The 22,196-nt window shown below is 35.7% G+C and overlaps 1 protein-coding gene across 1 annotated transcript in view; it reads right to left on the reverse strand.

The window, feature by feature from the left end:
• LOC117298327 (dihydrolipoyllysine-residue succinyltransferase component of 2-oxoglutarate dehydrogenase complex, mitochondrial-like) overlaps positions 1-5,644 on the reverse strand; it is a 34,466-nt gene extending 28,822 nt beyond the window's left edge. Inside the window, exon 1 of the mRNA XM_033781514.1 lies at positions 5,543-5,644. Within this exon, the coding sequence (XP_033637405.1) occupies positions 5,543-5,617 (75 nt within the window). The 5' untranslated portion in view covers positions 5,618-5,644. The remainder of the gene's footprint in view (positions 1-5,542) is intronic.
• Between the last annotated feature and the right edge of the window lie 16,552 nt (positions 5,645-22,196).

Here is a 22,196-nt window from a genome sequence, read left to right on the forward strand (position 1 = left end):
TGATATTTTGAGAGTGGGTTTGGTTCCCAACCCAATCATGGAACTTTTGTCCACAAGCAAGACTTTCACCATTATTTCTTCTTCCTTCGAATGGATTGCCAAGCTGTTAGTCATTTATGTTGTGTGGTGCAGGTAAAAGACCCCCAGTACACTTTGTGATATGAGAAGAGTTTACTGCCATGGTTGGCTGCAGATTACAAAGCATCACCTTGCAAACCTCTTTCAAGTTACTATAAAATGGGTTGCATTATTTAATTATAGATATGAATACCTGGTGAAAAAATAATGAGCCCTTTTAGATGCCCATCGGGTGTGATAAAGTGCTATAGAAGAACTGATGTGTAGACTTGTGCTTTATTGATGAAAACTTTTCATACCCACTCCATGATATTATATTTTCATGATGGCCTCTCCTTCATTATGCCTGACCAACTGATCAACTGAATTTTGTAAATGATTTATTAACAGGTACAACAAAAAGGAATAGGTTGTTGCAAAGTGCCCACCAATTAACATGAATTTTGGTATATAAATAAAAATGTTGCTCATTTATGTGTTTATTTATTTATTTAAAACCGTATCTAAGGGTGAGCTGTTTGGCACAGGTGATCATTTAGGGGCTCTCACATTATTAAAAATACATCAAAGAAAAAATACTGAAATGACAAGACTCTGGCAGAAAGTGCATTAAAAAGTATTTATTAAATAAAATTTCTTCTTCAACTAAAAATTTAAATACAAATAAGTCACTGAACATGGAAAATTGCATACTACGACAAGGGGAAATTACACATCAAAAAACACACCATATCAGCCCCCCCCCCCCCCCAAAAAAAAAAAAAAAAAAAAAAAAAAAGAGAAATAAAAAAAAACACTCATAATACAGTAATAACAACCTAAATAAAAACAATAACTGACCTAATGTTTAGACTCGAGGCTTGAAAAAAGGTCTGCTTGTGCTAGGGTCGAAATGGATGTCATAACAATTAACCCATTTTTAATGATAATAATCACGTTTAGATTAACAAATTTACCAAAATCCAAAAACAAAACAACCAAGTTTTATTACGGCGTTATGTAGGTGCAGGAATATGAAGTCAACCATTTTGTGTCTATTCTCAACAACCAAAAAAAAAAGATAACTTTTTGAGTAAAATCTGAACTGGATGTCCAAAACAGACCTTGAGTGACATATTTTGCACTATCTGCAGATGGGGAAATATTGTGAGCAATATGCTACTTATGCAACTCCGTAGAAATCACAAGCAATTTTTGACATTAGTTAAGATTAGTTAAAACTTCTTTCTTTTTTTAGACAGAATCATACCACCATATTAACAGGAAATACCCTGTGTAACACAGGTGAGTTTAAATCATAATGGTAACTCAAACGGATTTTGGAGTAGTTTGTTGTCACTTTCATTTTAGGGGGAAGGAGTGGTCTTATCTCAAGCAGATGAGACTCAATGGCAACCAATGCTACACAATGCACAGAAAGAAGACAGTGATAACCCCTACACCATGGGAACACAATAGTTGGGTGTTCTAAGTCAACACCTAGCAGTTGAACTACAAAGAGAGAATAAGCTGGAAATCCAATTACAACTGTTGACTCTAAGGCAGGACTGACCCATGGCTTCCTGAAGAGGAATATTGGTAACCCAAACTAGAACTTTTAGAAGCAAGCTTACATCCCTCAACTAGAGTATGCATCAGCCACATGGAATCTTTTCCAACAATCCTTTCAAACAAAACCAAACAGACACACACACAAAAAAGATTCAAAGGAGAGCCATTTAATTCATCTTTGGAAACTACACTACTAGTGTGACCTCAAAAAGACTAGTGTGACCTCAACTAAAGTATGTATCTGCAATATGGAAAACACACTAGAAAAGATTCAAAAGCCAACAAATTCATCTGTGGGACCTACAAAAGGAATGCACTGGATTGACACAGCCATCAGACAGGACCTTGGCCATCCCACATTGAGAGGAAACTTGCCATTCGCTTTACCATGCTCTACAAAACACCAAACAACCTCTATCTATCTTCAAATGAGTACATCCCTCCAGAGGAGTATAGTCGTACTCATACCTCATTTCTATCCCAAAGTAACTTAGCACAGCAACATAATCCTTACCAGATTACAGGGACACGTTGCCTTGGATTGGGTGAGTTGGTCTATGAAAAGCGTTTGAAAACGTTTATTATGAAATGCATGTGGTTAGAAAGATGTTTTAAAAGTAGAATATAATGATCCACACACATGTGCTTCGAAATCGCATAGTTTTACTAAATACATTGTGAACCAACACAGCACTAATTTTTGTGACTCAACTAAATGGCCGACAGTGTTGGTTCGCAAAGTAAAAGGAAAACCGTGCATTTTCGAAGAACATTTGTGTTGTTCATTATATTCTACTTTTAAAATATCTTTCTAAACCATAATGCATTTTATAACAAACGGTTTGCAATGCTTTTCATAAACCCACTTGTCCATCCAAGGCAATGTGTCCCTTTAATAAAGAAACTGGACACTATAGGTAGTTGTCAAAGATCAGTCTTCTCACTTGGTGTATCTCAACATATGCATAAAATAACAAACCTGTGAAAATTTAAGTGCAATTGGTCGTCAAAGTTGCGAGATAATTATATTTAAAAAAAACACCATTGTCATACGAAGTTGTGTGCTTTCAGATGCTTGATTTTGAGACCTCAAATTCTAAATCTGAGGTCTCGAAATCAAATTCGTGGAAAATTACTTCTTTATCAAAAACTACGTTACTTCAGAGGGAGCCGTTTCTCACAATGTTGTAAACTATTAACAGCTACCCGTTTATCGTTACCAAGTAAGGTTTTATGCTAATAATTATTTTGAGTAATTACCAATAGTGTCCACTGCCTTTAAGTTTACCAGCCAAAATACCATATTGTCTCTTGTACAATTTGTGACTGGTATCCTGCTCATTTTTGCTAAAGCAGAAAATAATTAAGCAAATAAAGTTTCTGCTTCTAAAGCAGCTCTATGAAATTGTGACCAGAATACAAAGTAGCAAACAGCATGTTTAAGTAATAAATGTTTACTTTGTGCTGATGATCTAAAGGTTTTTCGTCAGATTGGTTGCACAGCCGATACTATTTCTTTGCAGGCTGACTTAGATAGAATTCTTGACTGGTCTAAAACATGGCGTCTATTTCTTAACGTTAACAAATGTAGCATTTTAACCCTGACTCTTAAGAAGAAGCCTGTCAAATTTGATTATACCTTAGGTGATAATATTCTTACTCGTGTTGATGTCAAAAAAGATCTTGGTATTTTTATTGACAGCAGACTCACTTTCAACTCGCATGTTAATACTATTATCAAAAAAGCCAATCGCATGAGTGGTTTAGTATAGCGTAACTTTCGCTCCTTAAAGAATGAGCATGTTTTACGTACCTTGTTTTGTTCTCTCATCAGACCTAATCTTGAATTTTGTACCATTGTATTTAACTCTATTTCAGCCCATCAAGCACATAGACTAGAGGGAGTTCAGTTTCGTTTTCTCAAATTTATTCATAGGACACTACATAATGGCACTGTTTATAACTTGGATTATCTTGACCTATGTAAAATGTACAGACTTCCACCCCTTAGACAGAGAAGAATATTGAATGACTGTCTATTTCTATACAAATCTTTCCACAATCATTTTAGCAACACTGAGTTCAACCCCTTTGCCTTACATGTTCCTAACCATAATACTAGACAGTCTATTAAACACATCTTATATGTGCCAAGGAATCGGGTAGATGTGACAAAGCGTGGCTTTTTGTCAAGGATTTCCTCCACATACAATAGTATCCATGGTTCTTGTGATGTGTTCTGAGCCCCTTCTCTTAATTCCTTTCGTGGTCAGGTTTTGAGTGCCATATCCTCTTCCAGTAACTAATGTATACATGTATTTACAGTGTTTTGTTTTATTTTATTTGGTATTGTTTACATCCATTTTTTTTTTTTTTCCCCTTGTCTTTTTTATCGTTTATTCTGTTTATAATTTATTTTAAATATATTTTCACAGTGGTTCATGGTGGTCTGTTTCTGTTCCCTATTTTATTTTACTTAATCTTCAATGTATGCTTTAATTTTCTTTCCTAAGATGATTCTATTTTAATTGTTAACTTTGTACATATCAGATTGATTTTATATAGGCTATATGAATATTTCTTATTGTTTTTTTGGTATCCTTTCCTGTAATTGGCGGCTCGTCCGCTGTTGGTTTGGTCAATAAATATATAATATATATAAATATATATCACTTCATGCGGCTCAACTCGTCAAAAAAATACGAGCGGAGCTTCTGGCCAAGGACACTGAGAGACTGGGATGTGCATCCTCAGAAAACCACTGAGCTGTCCACTGTGGAGCCATCAATACCGTTTAAAGAGACACACCGGCTTCAGTAGACTACAAATAGACCTCAACTCGAATCGGACCATTTTTGATGAGGTAAACTTCCTCTTTTTATATACAAATAAGAAAAAGAGGTTTTTAATATTCATTGAAATACAGAATCATTTCATAAAAAGAGTATTACTAATTTTGGCCAGGGTCAAGGGCTTAAACTATGATGAGGTTTGTTCACCATCGTCTCCACGAACCTCATACTTGGTTAGTCTAACGATTAACGTCTGTCCCATCTGAAACAGGCTACTATATAGAGCTATGAGGTTCGTTCCGCTATTGTCTCTAAGTTCGCGGAGAGGATTGCAGAACGAAACTCGTAGAGTTTTCAAGGAGTAGATCCAGGCAACGCTTTTTTAACAAACGAGGAGAACAACCCTCCCTGAGCATGGAGACGATGTATTACGATAGCGGAACGAACCTCTCTGCATATGCCATAGTTCTAGGAATGCCTGATAAATGTATAAAAAGTTGGGAAACTTTCCGTATCCCTGCTTCCACCACTCTTTCATTTGTTATAAAGTAAAATAGTTCGGAAAAGTTTCCGTATGGCGCCACCACTTTTTCATTCGATATGAAATAATATAGTATCTAATTATTCCCTTAAATGAGATATTCGTTTTTGTAAAAAAGAGAGTTAAGAAAAATGTATCAATATAAAGTGGTGGCCAGGGGAGGGTGGCGGGAAACAGAAAGTTTTCCACCCCAAAAGCATGGTTTTTTGAGAGAGATTAACATACTCAGCTCTCAGCACTCACTCAGGTCAACAAACATGCCCAAACATGCCAAACATTATCATTAATGGTCAAGTGGGGAACCCCAAGAACAACTGATATCAGTGATACTTAATGAGTCAGGGCCTCCATGAGTTTTGGCTGGACATTAACATCATAACATGGTCAAGTGAAGTGAAGTGAGTTACAAGAAACGCCTACCCCTGGCCCTACACATTATACACATTTAATACACTACTGACATTTATTACTGTGCCCTGTGCCGTGGAACATTTTTTTTAAACAAGTGATATTTAAAAGAAATATGCCATTCCGTCAATATAGAAACCTGCATTTCATATTCGAGACCTCAAATACCCACCCGAGATGAGGATACATGTCGAAAATTAGGCAGAATCCGTGGAAACCTGCCAAAAGTTTTGATTGAAGCCAACATTCTGAGCTCACGGAACTTGCCGGGGTCACCAAATTTTGTCAAAGTGAGGCAATGTGCAAATAACTGTTAAATATAATGTTATAATTAAAAATAAATAATAACACATTTTTAAAACAAGCGTAATTAAAATAACTTTCTATGGTATTAAAGTATTTAATTACAATGTTTTAACTCAACAAAATAATTAAAATTACACTTTAAAAACATTTATATATACCATTTTGAAAGAGCCTGAAGGTTATGAGTAAATTTGTCGTCTGCCAGCAAAATTAACAGTCCAACTAGATAGCCGTGGTGTGTGATTGAGCAGTGGTGCATCGCGCCTCTGTGTGTTGAAGGAAGACATTGGCATTCATGGGTAAGAAGACAGTTTCAACAGATTTTTATCTTTCTAAGTCTTTTGATATACCTAAGGCAAGTGGGTTTGTTTCGAAAATCTAGGGCTAAAGGGTGGAAATATTCTTGAAAACAGCATCGCTGATGAGCCTACACAGTACACGACGACGACGTGTCGTCATATCAATTTTTTATCATGTGTGATGTAGACAAGTTCACACAGCCGCCTGTCATGCATGTCGTCATCAGCGCAGCCCACACACTAATTTTGTTTGCATTGCCATTGATATAGTAATAGTAATTAGTAATAGTGGATGTCATCATGCATCATCGATGTTTATGATCGTATGTTGGAAATCTACTACTTTGTAAGTTTTCTGTGAAGTTCCCTGCCTGTGGGCGTGCAGATAGATCATAATATTTAGTAACAAAATAGTTGCCTTAAAATAACAATATTGTGTTGTGTACTACTAGTACTACTACTGTGTCTCTTTGACTTTTCTAATGAACTGCGTATCCGTATGCATTTTTTGACATATATTTAGTAACAAACAGAAAAACTCATTACTACATTAAAGATTAAGTTTTTATAAACTCTGCACTAACTGTTTATCTCAAACCATGCACAGAAACATGAATGTTTAAACACTTATTTTACATTACAAAACAAAAAGGTTTGAGGCCATCATGTATGGATTGTAATGTGCACTTTGTAAAGTTCTGTTTCCCCTAGACTTCCAATGGAAGTACCCTTTGCAAAATGAAAAGAACCCTGCCCTCTCAAAGATGAAATTCAAGGACTACTGGCCTTCTTCTCCACTTACTCCAGTGAAGCACGATTAACCAGAGCCGGGGCTTGTATGGCTTATGATCGCATTCTACCACAAACAAATAAAGAAACAAATAATGTCAAAAATTTCTAATCAAGAACAAATATTGGCTTCAACTAGTGAGGCGTTGTTCTTCTTCTGTTCATGCGGGGAATCCCAACTACTTGAGCTGCTTTATGCGAGCAGTTCACGCTTCAATGTACCAGTATTCGTTAATTACAATAATCTTAGTTGTGCCGTTTGGGAGTCAAAGTACCTTTTCAAATCCACGGCTTCGACTCCGGATTTTGCTCAGAGTAGCTTGGCCCCGCGGTTGTTTTGACAATAGCGCATGCTTTGCGTACGTGCTGAGGCCTCAGGGCTCCAGATGAGAGGACGAAGCCTGAAGCCGAATCCAAAGTCGAAGCCGTGGTTTCGGAAAGGGCCATAGTCCCTGCTTGTTAGGCTATACAGTGTAGTTCGCATTTTTTGCACCATGGCATTTACATCTCTACACCACCTAAGTGATGACCGTGTGTCACAGCTGCCATGTGTGACACGCACCAAAGGGGGTCAGTAGGCAGAAGTGGGAATAAAAGCGTGAAGAAATAAGTTTGATAAAGACTTAAGGCCTGGTCCCACTGCAGCGATAACGATAACAATAACGATAACTACGCAAAGAGAACGCATTCTATTGGTTGAATGAGCGTGTGCGTATTCTGCGTGGAGCAATTCAACCAATACAATGCGTTCTCTTTGCGTCGTGAGCGTTATCGTTTTCGTTATATATTGTGGTACACTACAATCAATCTAGAGCTGTTGTGCTCTTATTGACCTAATTCACCCTGATGTCATCATCCCAGTAATCTTGATCGAACCGTTTTGGGAGACAATATTCTTGTGTGTTATACCACCATGGTTATAGTGTTGTGCACATTTAAGGTGGTGTGGCCTTTATGCTAGCTGTTGACTCTTAAAAAGTTCAGCATGACAAAGTCACTGCATGTGACATGCGTGCAAGGGGTCAATAAAATGTTATTTTGCTCTCTATGGGTTATGTAGACAGTACATGTAGTTGATGATCGCCCATCCCCCCCCAAAAAAAATAATAATAATAATAATAATAATAACAAATTTTTTTCCTGAAAGTCTACTTTTTATAAAAATGGTAATGGTGGCAAGCATCATGCAAAAGTGTTTTGTCTGAAGTGAACCCATTGTTCAGAAACTAATAAAAGTACACTGTTTAAAAAGTGAATCTTCCAAGATTGCCTAAAGGCGTCTTTTGGACTAAAATTTATGTGGTGTTGTGAATGCTGTTGGTTCTTGCTGTCACCTTGCTAAACGTGGATGGATTCATCTTTCTTAATGAAAATACCATCATCTCCCCCCCTGCACCACCCCCTCGGTCGATGAGGAAATTTGAAGACACCTGTTGAGCTTAAAATTTCAATGAAGTAAAGGGAGACAAGAGCGCATATTTGTATTTGTAAAGTTCATCGTTGTGTTCCTTCTTTGGTTGTTGTGACCCCCCCAACCCTTCCATCAAGTACATTGGTAGTAATGTTGAGCGTCAACTAATATAGAAACCCAGGTGCAAGATGAACTTTCTACTTTCACTCTACAGCCAAACAGACTTCCAGGAAGATCAGTTTCACTAGAAATACATCATTTATTTTAATTTGCGATTATTACAAACAATTTATTTATTTTTTTTTAAAATCTAGCTGGCAAAGTTCTTAGAATACATTATTCCACTGATAATATTAGCAATCACACAAGCTTGAGTAGATTGCGGACATAGTCGCACTTTTACGTCCCACGAGCGCATAAATGTGTGATAGCAAAGTTTATCTTCAAGGAAACTTGAGGTCTACAGTAGTAGCTGGCAGTATGCACAGTTAGAACAGGGTTTGATACATGCCGTGCAATATTATATAGGTTTAGATCAGATTCTAGTTGCTATGTATCGACCAATCAGAATCCAGGCTTTTAGTTTGCCTGAAGATAATTTGCATTATTTGAGCAGGGATTGATGGTTGACAACCAGAAACGGATTTTCTACACGTATTAAAATGTTCTGTGCTAGACGCATCTGGCAAATTCATTGTTGCATTTTGGTTTTTGAACTTTTTTAAAAGTTCACACAACCCTGGATGCTTTTAGATAGTTATTTATTACATGGCAGATCAGTGTGCTGTACATCTTACAAAAGTACATTGGCGTATTGCAACAGTTGTTCTGGAGTACTACACATGGTTTGATTGACATTCCAGACACCAACAATTTTGGAGGCCCTGCCCTAAAATTCAAATGAGCAATCATATGGCACTGAACAGATATGAAAAGTGCAGATGGCTTTTCAGCCTTAGGGTATGAATATAAATGAAATTATATGATTTACCAACTTCTCAATTACAGTTTAATTTGTAATTTGTTTTCAATTTAGTTGTGGTCTGTGGTGGAGAAAAGATCATTTCATTTTGTAAAACTGATAATATTGTGTTGGGGGCGGGGTGGGCCGGAAGGGCAAAGGAATGGTCTGCACCTCCATAGTATCAATTTGGTGGAAGTTATGTGATTCTTGACCTGGTTCTTTCAGAACATTGTTCTTTCAGAACATTGTTCTTTGAGAAAATTGTGTTCCAATTTGTTAAAATGTTTTTCATACAAAATGTTTCTTGACTCTCTCAACAAACATGTTTTTAGGTATCCATGAACTTGACCTAGATGGCCACTGTTTAGCACATGTTCATACTTTAACCCTGCAGTTTTGAGGATTATGTTTTTTGTATCCAGCTTCTGTTTAACAAGGACATACAATGAATCCTGTACACAACGAATTCCAGTAAACGTTTGTAGTTTGTATGATTATAAAGCTCAACAAAACAATCTTACATGGTGTAATACAATGTATCAGCTACCCTGCTGACCTTGCTGTACATAACATGTAATCTATACTCTGACATTGACTTGAAGGCTTTGACCATCAAAGATTTGTAACATCCCCCATGAGTTTATTGTCATCAAGTCACTGCTGATTTCAGTAACCCCTGTAAAAAAGCAAAGTATACCATTGTTTTTTTTTAACCACCCAATTGTTTTAAAGCCAGTGGACACTATTGGTAATTGTCAAAGACTAGCCTTCAGAGTTGGTGTATCTCAACATATGCATAAAATAACAAACCTGTGAAAATTTGAGCTCAATCGGTCATCGAACTTGCGAGATAATAATGAAAGAAAAAACACCCTTTTCACACGAAGTTCTGTGCGCTTAGATGGTTGATTTCGAGACCTCAAGTTCTAAACTTGAGGTCTCGAAATCAAATTTGTGGAAAATTACTTCTTTCTCGAAAACTATAGCACTTCAGAGGGAGCCGTTTCTCACAATGTTTTATACCATCAACCTCTCCCCATTACTCGTCACCAAGAAAGGTTTTATGCTAATAAATATTTTGAGTAATTACCAATAGTGTCCACTGCCTTTAATAGATGTACATTTATACACACACAAAAACTGATTGAAGATTTCATTGGTTGCCTTTTTGAGATATCGCCGAAAAACCAGAGCGAATATGTCCACACAGAAAGAATAATCCAATAAGAATACCCAGACATGAATTTAGGGCATAGGCCTAAACAACGCTTTACACCATAATTGTGAAAAGTTTTTCAAAATGTGTTTACTATCAAATCTGTTGTATGCTTCTAACCAACAGTTTGTATTTTGTTCTCAAGAGTGATTACGAAACAAATACCTTCCCTTCAAAGTAATTTGTTACATAACAATTTAGTATTATATTTTAAAATGATTCTTATTTGTTAAATGTGTTAAATGATAACTGACAATTTATGAATTGCACAAAATGTAGATTTAAACAAGCTTACTGTATTTGAGGATGTGCTGCACTGAACCTTTTCATGTGAACTTGAGATTGTGACTCATAGAACAACAGCAAGGCTCATAAATTCACAATCTTACCACTTTGGAAATTGTGCCAAGGATCTATTATTTATACACTACACATAAAATGCAATGAAATTTAAAGATTAACGATCGCTAAAATCTTCACAATAGTAACACATGTCTCATTTTATTTTTCGCCTTGCGCCTTGACTCCCAGGCAAGGCATATATAAAAAAAGTGCAGGGACCCGACCTTCCAACCTGCTACGAGTGACGCACTATGAATTCAAGTTCTTAATTGTTGTTCTTAATGCACTACAAGACAGTGTGTAGTGATTAGATGCCGCCATTGAAGGAAAGTGCATTGTTGGGGTCATGCGGCTTTGCTGATACTATTCACTTCATTGCTGCTATACAAGAAAAGGAAATGATTTCTACCAACTAAGGATGTGTACTACTTTGTACCTGTTATTTTTTTTTCCTTCTTGAGCTAGCTGTTAATTATCAACCAAGTACATACGCTCACTCATCTGAAGATTTTCTATGGTAAAATGTTTTGCAAAATTAAATTTGCGGGTCAAGTCACTTGTTAACCAAGCCTTGAAAAGGTACAGGTTTGTTAAAATGCAGAATACTTCATTTAGCCAGGCATTAAGTTTATCAACAAACTTTCACCCAATTAAGTTGTGCTGGATTCTAAAACGAGGTCAGTTAAACAAGTTCAGATTTTGTCATTATTCTTTTCTGGTAATTCATGTAGTTGGAGGATTAGCCAATCCGTTTGTTTGTTCATTTTAATGAAGTGAAACAAAGGTTTACTAGGTTAATAACAACATGCATTTAACTTATTATTTAAATCCTGCTCTCACAAATATTTGTTGAAAATTACTAAATCGATGACCAAAAAAGTCAAAGCACAAGTCAAAGTTCTTTTTTAAAGCAGCCTACTGAATAGGAAAATAACTTTCAAGAATATTTAGGTATCAATGAAATCAGAGTTTAAGCTTAGGTTTCTAAAAGATTTATCCATAATATACTTCTGGCTTAAAAATTCATTACATGTAATGCACTCTACTTGTACCCCTCCCTTGCCTATTAAAAGGGCAGTCCTTAAAGCACCATGTAAATTGTAGCAATCATGAAGTTAGTGTTTAGAAACCAATTAACAGTTATGATGTTACTTTTGATTATTAAAACCTGGTATATCCAATTATATTACTTCAACTAAATTGTTCAATTTAAACGCTAATTTTTGAATGCTATTACTTTACAATTACAGTGCTCTTTAGACTGTCCATTTCAGTCCAATTTAATACAGGAATGTTATAAATATTCTGAACGTAGTTTACTAATATTTATAACAACAACGTAAGAATGTGCAGTTATGATCCATTTCATTGGTGTACAGTAGCTCTAAACCCCTTACTCGTTCAAGGAGCACGTTCATGGACATTATTTGGTAAACCCCGTTCATTCTTTGGTTCATTCAAAGTGACCAAAAAATCATTTCAAGACATGGTCATTTGGCAATAACCCGCATTCACACCCGATGGATTTTCTGATGCGTTTGAAAACAAAATTCCCTCGGGTCTTAAGGGGGAACGGGGACAATGCAATAACTGCTGCATGACAAGGCTCTTGTTATAGCAGTTCCCAACAATCAATATAAATCTGTATCTCTTGTCCAGGCGAACCAGACTGTGCGAAATAGCAAGCCATTTGCATACAGGTTGATCAATATTCTTACTGTGTGGATATTGCGTTTTCTTACTTGGCTCCCAGTGCCAAAGTAATAAGGTGCTATTATTTCATTAAAGCGCGTCTCAAGTACCTACCTTGCGCTGTAAGGTTGGGAAGGACATGTTATTATTTAAGACATGGCCAGTTAGTGAGTGACTGACGATGAAATTACAGCAATATTGGAGTGTTTAGGGAGCGGTGGATATTATATTGTCATTAGAGCTGGAGGCGGTCCTTGCTTTCTTTTCTTTTTTTTTCCCCTTTCTGTTGTCTCTCACTCTCTTCCAATTCACAGCACACGGTGTAAAGAGCACAATTGTGGTCTGCCTCCCACGGTCAGGCTCTTTTCTTGTCTTAAAATCTGAAATCAATTTCTGGCCAAGAGCAATTTCATATTGATCTGCAGGTGAGGAAGTCTTGTGTTGAGTTGAAAATGGCTGCATGGGATTTTGTTTTTAATGATTTAGGCCTAGTTAGTGGATAAAATCTGTGGGGATTGGGAGCAAGCTGTTGAATGAAAGTGGTTATGGCATCTCTGAAAAACTTATCAGTCTAATTTTCTAGTTATTCCTTGTAGTGTATTTCTTTTCTTTCGTTTCAATGACATTTTAAATTATTATTATTTTGCCAAAATCATATTTTTTTTTCCAGTTATAGAAAGACTATATCAGTTTCATTTTACTGTGATATTGTTTCTGATCAGTAACAAAATGAGGTTGTCAGAGGCACTACAAGTGTGTTATTTTTAGAGAATAAAGAAAAAACCCACCCACACCCTGTTTTGTCAACATCACCAATTCTGTACTTTCATTCCAAACTAAACTCCCTGTTTGTAATTTGATAGGAATTTGTTTCAACCACTGTCTTCTGTATTTCTTACTTTTTCTCTCATACGATACACCCATTTATAAAAATCAGTGTTGTTTATGTGTTGTTTTATTAACATGGTATGGCAGACATGAGAGAACTTATTGAAATGTTCTGTGATGTTCATCATGATCATTTTTCAATCTTTTATACTTATGCTCCAACCGATAATACATCCAAATTTAAAAAAAACTCTGATAAATTTGATATTTGTTTATGAATGTACAAGAGTGGACATAAATGAAGCATGTCAATAGTTTAGCTTCAAATTTTCTTTGAACATAGGAAGAGGACTTTGTTGTTTTTGAAATTTTATTTATCTATTTGTATCATTTGTTTTTATTTACATTGTTTATTGTAAATTGTTTATTATTTTTATTTGTTTATTATTCTTAGGGAGATTGAAGTGTTAATGTATGGAGTCAGTTGAGCATTTTCTTTAGATTCGGTCTTCTAGAATGCGGTAACAGTGTGTGTGATGTTTACAAGACATTTGTTCAGATAATTGTCCTTGAGTGAAAACATATTGGTTTTCAACTCTGGTTAAACCTCAAGAAAGTCTGGGTTACATTTAGTAGTGAGCGAGCACACAAAAAATGTAGTTGAATTTGTGACATACATTCTGCCTCTAGAGTAAGCTTGATGAAATTGGGCCGTGAACTTGTCAGCTTAACACCTTGCTGTTTTTTGAACCACATCCTTTTAAACTCCATTCATTTCCCTTTGTTTTGGGGTTCAACAATTTGTGTCAAGTGTTTAGGCTCATCTTTCCTTATTTTTCCGGGTGAGTGTTATCAGTGCAGAAATGTATTTTCTTTAAAACTTTAGGGAGTTGTTTTGTTTTCATTGCTTTATAAATATCATTCCTTTTAATTTTCTGGTAATTATCCTGGGTGTTTTGTTGGGGTTTTCGTATTCCCTTCACTGACTCCCGATAGCATGATATTTACTCACTTACTGACACTCTACAGATGCCTTTTTGTTTGAAAGTTTTGCATTTTATGGCATCAAAATTGCACTGTCTTTGAAAATAATGTGTACTTTTTTTGCTGAGCTTTTTTTATGGTACTCTTGATGTATTCTGAAATGCAAATTTTGAGGCTGTTGTAACTTTAACTACCATAATTAACAACTTTTTTTAACTGTTTATTTGATGTTCACTTATTTGAAGAACAACACAGTTTTCCCTGGCAGGCTAATAAAATAAAATTGGTATTTGTGCCGGTAATGCTGGGCACATTTTTTCCTTGATTGCAAAGTTTTTATCGGAAAAATACACAATAGAGCATAGGAACACTTAGATGACATCATGTTTTGTTTTAGGAGCCACACCCATCCCTAACAGCACCGACGAAGCATTTTAAACAAAACATTCCTTGCTGTTTTCTCATCAAAATGCTCACTTTATACGCCAAAGCTTTACCGCATACATAAAATATGATATTTCTTGAATGAATTTGTTTTCCAAACAATAGTCGTGTTCCCTCCCTGATGCTGTATAACCATCATCACTGAATGACTGTGATAATTAAAAAAAGAAAATATGATTTACTATTCAATCAAGGAGCACTGAAGCATGGAGAGTGTTTTTAAATGATACAAATATTATGCATCTTAATTTTAATATCAATATGACACTCAACCCACATGAATCTCGTGTGTTCCAAAGACGGCTGGGTTGGTGATGGCAGCGCAGTATGCAGCATCTGCAGAGGTGCTTTGATAAACCCTGAGGCCTACAGACAAACATCGAACGGTGCCTTCCAGATGTTGCATATTGAAATAACGCCATTGCAGCTGTTTGCAAAAAAGAAATTGCCTTACAATCGTTCCTTGTTTTTTTTTCTGATGATGTTTCTTGCAAAACCACTTGTTTGCTAATTTGCCACAGGTCATCATTTTCCCATAATGCTTAAGAGATACAATGTACACACATGTGGCGCAGCAAGGTGTTTGTGTTTAACTTACCGTGACTGTCAGCGTAAAGCCAACAATTAATAAATGAATAACTGTCTTGACTAGAACTGTTGACGTTGCTTAAAGAAATTTAAATAGTACTGGACAAGCAGCATATACATTTGTATCATAGTTATCATAGTGTTGCTGTGTTTGTACAACTCTTTTGTTCCAGTTCGATTGAAACTGGAGCTGGAGTTATATTTGAAGAAGCCATTTTGTTTTACCCCATGTGATAATAAGTATATGAATCCCTCAAAAGACATATTTGTTTCTGCTGTTTAAACAAAAACATCTGCCTTGCATTCAACAATAAAAGTAAGTTTCATCTACAAAAATAAAAATTTATGACAAGACCATTGTGGAAGTAAGGTGAAAATAGCAAAGTGCACTGCAGAGTGTCGCTGTGAATGTACAGAATACTACAAATGTACCTGCACTTTATGTTGTCCTTGGGCCATTCTTGGCTATATATTTCCTCATCTTGGGATGCGTTCAGCTTACAAATGCTTGCACCAGCTTTATTTTTTTTAAAGGTTGACATTTATGTGAAAGCCACAGACATTAATGTGAACATTTAATATTGGCCGGCAGGTCAAGATGATGTACTGAGAGTAAGGCTCCAACAGCATAACTAGCGCCGGTAACAGGATAAATAGAAAGTAAGAAGAAATTTTCAGTTTTAGATTTGGGAGGGAAACACATGCAACCAGGTAGGGACTGAAAACCCAATCTACATGCAAGGCCTTTGGTGGGATTGGAACCAGGATCCAAAGAAACCACTGCCCCAACCTGATTCCCCATTTAATGCAAACAAAAATGAAAAGGACATGCAGAGACTTAAATGTTCCTAGTTCAAGCTTAAAAGATATTTATTTAGTCTGTCATGCTTCATATCATTTGTACTTGTGCTGGTTTGTTGTAAATAATTAATAATTTTGATCGCCATTAGCAAGGTTTTATCTTAACTAGTGTAATGGGAGAGATATATTCCAACAGCTTTATTCATTGTACTTGCATCTCTTTAGAACTCCTTGCCTGATGCATGTTTCCTATCGGCCTATAATCTATAGACTGGAAAATCAATTCCTACCGTTAGCTTCTCTGAGTTCATCTTTACAAAAAAATTCTTGAAGCCACTTAAAAAAGTGGCTTAGCATGGTTTGGTGTGAGCTTGCAGTTAATGTCATCTGTCAAAATAAATAATGTACCTCAACATTTTTCAATTAGGTTCAGTACTGCAGTAAGTAGTGACATGTGTTCTTTTAATTAGCATTCATAGCTCAAAGGTTTTAAAAAAAACACAAGGAATTTGTCTTTCTCTTAGTTTTGATTTAGTGGTTAATTTATTGATCCTCATTGCTTCGCCATGGTTTCAGACCAAAGATTTTATTCACACTTCCCCTTTCGGATCGTGGCACCCACACTCGAAAAGGTTCTCTTTTGCTTCTGAACGTAACTGTACTGAAGTACTTCAAAATAACAAAATTCAGCATCACTTTTTTGGAAGTTTATTGAACCGAATGTGAGTGACAGTTGACAATGTCAGGAGTTAATTCTTGTGCAATTTTCAAGAATGAATTGGTTCCTGAATTATTATCCAAGTTTTGATCTTCTGGTACAGTCTTTTGTTTTGTGTTCACACCCGCCCTTTGGTACTGCATGCGTATCCTTTATCCTTGCTTTATCAGCTAAGTGCAGGTCAAAGTATCAATATCTTAATACGTTAGCCTGGTGGGATTGTTCTCTATCTCGTACTTAAATTGTTGTCCTTCCTCTCATCGGTTCCTGTTCTGTAGCAAGGAATGGTTATTTGATTCTTATTCTTTGTTTGCTCAGCGTTTATGAAAACCTAAAGCGGACGGCCGTCACGATCTGTTCTCTCCTTCCCCCTGCCTGAATAGATCCTTCAGTGCTGAGGGCCCCGGCAATATGGTATTCAATACACTTGAGCTGTTCATCTTGTTATAACGAGACATTTATCAGACTCAGTAGTAGTCTCTGTTGATTCACTGGTGTTAATTTGTTTCCGCCTTGGTGCTGTCGGAATTTACATTTCGGGTGATTAGTTGTCTTATTTCAACTTATCTCTTACGGGGCTCTGGCCATTTCACCGAAACTCCTTTCATGGATTTGGAAAAAATACGCACAGCAGATGCTTTATACTTGAAAGCAATTGTTTGGCGACACAGACATTTTGGTTTTCAATTGCCCCTTTTTCTTTTTTTAATTAGATCTGTTGACAGTCCTAAAGAGATTGAGAAATGGAGCTTGCAAAGAACCATTTTAATGAGATATTATGACACTGTCTGGACCAAGGCCTCCTCGTAAGATAATGACAGTTCTCTTATTAAAAAAAGATAATCTGTAACTAAAACGGAATTTAACACAGAGAGAAGGTCACGTTCAATTGAATGCTTTCAATGCTAAATTAATACGCCTTCAATCCTCCAACCGCAAAATGCAAGACACTGCAGTAAAGAATTTTCTTGAGTCTGCTGCGCAAAGTTTTTTTATTTGGAAACCATGTAAAGTGTACACTGGATCTATATAATGTGTACGTCGAAAGCTTCTGGTCGTATAATCAAGCTGTCACTTATAATATCTTAGATAATTAAATCCATTAAAATATCAATACTTGCTCAATTAAAAATATTCTCAGCTACTATATACCACCTGGCAATGCAGTGGAGTGGTTTCTAAGACGAATAAACGGGAAGTGTACTTAATCATTTTATTAATTGATAGCAAGATATGAAACCGAAAGAGCAGTGTGTATAGGCCCTATGATTAAACAATAGACATTCGGTAGCCTAATTCTTGTGTTGGCCTAAGAAACCACACATCCATTGTGGCGTTTTTCTATTAAGACTAAAAATGGAAACTAAAGTGGGTTGTTTCAGACTTCTTTTCATCATCATTGTCATTTGACATAGCCAATCACCTCTAGACATCTTTTTACTATTACTTGAACTATACTTTGTTTTATTCATGGCAACAAATTTTGTATCCAGCTTTCAGATATTTTCACTGTTTTGTTTTGGGGGTTTGGTTTTGGTCTCTACTATTTGAGAGCAGAATTCAAGAATGCAGCTTTGGCATTAAACTCATGTGCTGTACCTGCGATGTTAAAGTAGTAGACCTTTAGACATACATTCAATTGATTTTGATGTCGAATTTAAACAACCTACTTATATTGGTGTTGTTATTCCAATTGATTTAAACAAAATGAAATAAAACAAAATAAAATATACATGAAAAACACAAGAACATACAAGAAATACTGTAACTGCAGTTTTTCTTCTCTAATTTGTATCTAAAGAAATTTGCTGTTTCCTTTTCACATTAACTGTACAACATTGAGGAAAAACAAACACAACCTACTGAGGGGTTCTCCCTATCGTGTGGCAGTCTCGTTATCACCAATTGAATTTCTTTTGTTGTTGTTGGATGTCTTTTAAGAATGGTGGTTGTGATAAGTAACCCATTAGTTTTGATTCTTTATAGTCCTTGAACTCGTTAAGGTGGGTCCTTGTTAAACAAAGAGCCATTCCAACAGCTTTATTCCACGTACTGTATCTCTCTTTGGAACTCCTTGCCTTGTGTATGTTTTTCTTCATCCTTAAATCTAGGCTGTTTTAAGAGGAATATCAATGTCTACAGTCAGCTCCCCTGAGTTATTTTCATCATAAATGTTGTCTTCTTGTGGCCCCTTACCGTAGAGCGGCTTTTCGCCTTGTTTGGGGTGAACTTGAATATAATTTTTAATAATTTTTTTAATTAGTAAGAAGAAACAAATATGGTTTATGGCTGGTTAACTTTCTGCTTAGCAAATATTTGCTGTGCTTAGTTGATTTTGTGCTTATTAAGCAGCTCTACGAAATTTGTGTACATGAGTTGATAGTTTCTGGACCCTCAGGCCAAGGCTAAGATGTTTGTTCTTTAAGCTTGACACCTGATAAAGATAAGTCTCTATCAATCTTAGTATTTCTACTCCGGGAACCGATACTGTAAATTATGTCATCATTGTCATATGGAGCTGTCATTCAGAGCTTTACTTACACTTTCATAGACTTCCTAATTTGTTCATTATTGGATCTATCAAGATCCACAGTCATCAATCCTTCAAGACAAGATAGTCTGGTCTAACCGCCATGGTCTGATGAAGACAATAATGACCGTGCAGCTTTTGTAGACCAGTATGTGTATCCCAACATATGCATCAAATAAAGATCTTTTAAAATTTGGGCTCAATTTGTCATCAAAGTTGCAAGAAAATAACGAGAAAAAAACACCCTTGTTGCATAAATTGTTGAGATGCCTAATAAAAGGCTTCATACTTGAAGTCTTTTATTATTTTTTGAGTATAATTACCTCTTTCTCAAAACTTCGTTACTTAATTCAGAGGGAGGCATTCCTCACAATGTTTTATACCATCAGCAGCTCTCCGTTGCTCATTACCTAGAAGTTTTTTTTGCTAACAATAAATTATGAGAAATTGCCAATAGTGTCCAGTGCCTTTAAACTGTCTCTTCTGTTCTAATATTTTTCTTTTGAAAAAACCCACCTCCTCCTCATAACTCAGAGAATACTCAGTTAATGTTCTGTAATTGGAGAACCCTTGGGATTAGTACCACCTTCAACAACAACTGAATAATTTGACAACTCCTTGCCAACGTGTGAGGTTGTATAATGGGGGAGGCTAATTGTCAAATTTTTGTTCATTTATAAACACCCTAGGCAGTGTGGATAGTCATGAACAGTTTTACTAGACTATTTGGCCCCGATATCACATATTTTAAAAAATAAAAAATTAAACACTTTTTAATGTTGTCACTTCCTTCTCTTAAAATAGGATTTTAAAGAAACTGGACACTCTTGGTAATTGTCAAAGACCAGTCTTCTCTCTTGGTATATCTCAACATATACACAAAATAACAAACCTGTGAAAATTTGAACTCAATTGGTTAGATGTTGTGAGATAATAATGGAAGAAAAAAATACTTTCAAATAAGTTCAAATGTTTTAGTTGAAGATTCTCGAATTCTGCGTTACTTCAAAGGGAGCCGTTTCTCACAATGTTTTATTCTATCAACAGCTCTCCATTGCTTGTTACCATGTAAGTTTTTTTGTGCTAACAACTATTTTGAGTAAATTACCAATAGTGTCCAGTGCCTTCTAAAGCAGGATTGAATCCATCTTAAATTACTGCTTAATCATAATTATCCTTGCTCTTTTACTTTCTTTCATAATTTGTTCTGTGAGCATTCATTTCAATAATCGTTTCATTCCGTTTGCATAAAGAGACTGTCATGTCAGCTATAGAGCAAGGTCTACATGTGACATGCCTACTGCCCTTAACTAATGTAAAATCATACGCTAATGATTTGGAGGTCATCGTGCTTTTGAAATTTGTGTTTAACATAGAGACTATTAACGTGGTATGTTTGACTATTATTGTGTCAATTAATTCAATTTTTTCGATAGCTTTTGTTATAAAATTTGCATAAAGGTTTAACTCTCAAAGAATCACATGAGTTCAATTTTAATTGTTATACCTCTGTACAAATTGTGAAGTTTGATTGGTCGAGAACCAATCACGTGCCGTGCAACTAATACGCATGTTACATGGCTCGACGGGCCGGGTAACATGAAAGGTGATGCACACCGGTGTACATCACCTTGATCGTTCCCAACATTGGTCGATTTACTGGACAATGAAGGTTTAATAATTCCTGCAGAGTGTTCCATTTCGACTTTAGCACTCTTTTAGCACTCCTTTTGAAAACTGTGACAAATTATTTTAAGCTACAATATTGCGGTCAGAGCAGGTCTCGAAATCAACACTACATTTTTAATGTAAATTGATAAATACGATTCTGTATGCTTGTATAACCCACACAAAAATGAGATAAATCTTCTCTTTGTGCTTGTTCTTAAAACAGCTCAAATGTGAAACTGTGCAGATAATGTCTTCTCATTTTGATTCCAGTCTGGTAACAAATTCTCTGGTCCAGCAAAAGAGTTGAGCTACAAGCCCTTAGTCTTGTGGTTCCCCCCCCCCAAAAAAAAAAAAAAAAAAAAAAAACAAGAAGAAAAAAAAAACAATTTGGGCTTTACAAAGTGTTTTTTTTAATGGCATTTCATCTTTCGATATGAAATAATTAAACCACATAATATTTCTCTAATATTCTCCAGACCTATAAAATGACTTTCCCCACACCAACTTAAGATTAAAATCCACTGGCATTTCATCTTTCGATATGAAATAATTAAACCACATAATATTTCTCTAATATTCTCCAGACCTATAAAATGACTTTCCCCACACCAACTTAAGATTAAAATCCACTGGTCAGTTTTGAGGGTAATTTATGCAATTTTATGTGGGTGTGTGTGTGTGTACAATATTGCTCTCATCGGTAAACAAGTTATTGCAGTCTCATTTTCTGTTGTTATTTGGTAATTTGTTAAAAATGCAGAAACTGTCTTGAAGGTCACACTTATAATCACACTGATATGCATTATTTCCAGCCAATAGGTTACTGCAGGACTGGAGTATATGTATGTTTTATTGATCAGTTTGTGTATAGTTTGATTGTGTTTCTTGGGGTGTTGCTCTGAGATGCATCTGTTGTTATATTCGGCTCCTTTGCAGTAGGGAGTTGTAAGTCATTAAATGAACTTGATGTTTCCTTCAAAACGCCACACATTCTCATTATAACTGTACACATTGTAAACAATGGGTATTAAAAGTAGAAACGTCAATAGTGTTTATATATATGGAAAGAGCACGTGGTGCTTCACTAACAACAGCTTTTTCAGAGAAAATTTTGTGCAGTTCAAGAAAAAGATTTTTTTTTATTACTATTTTATATGATAAAAGTAAGCTGGGAAAGGTTATAAATGCTGTAGGCACATACTCCTTTTCCTTCAGCCTTATAATTTGCCTTTAATGTATTTTA

Source organism: Asterias rubens, chromosome 1 (assembly GCF_902459465.1).
Source record: "Asterias rubens chromosome 1, eAstRub1.3, whole genome shotgun sequence".
In the NCBI taxonomy this organism is placed as follows: Eukaryota; Metazoa; Echinodermata; class Asteroidea; order Forcipulatida; family Asteriidae; genus Asterias; species Asterias rubens.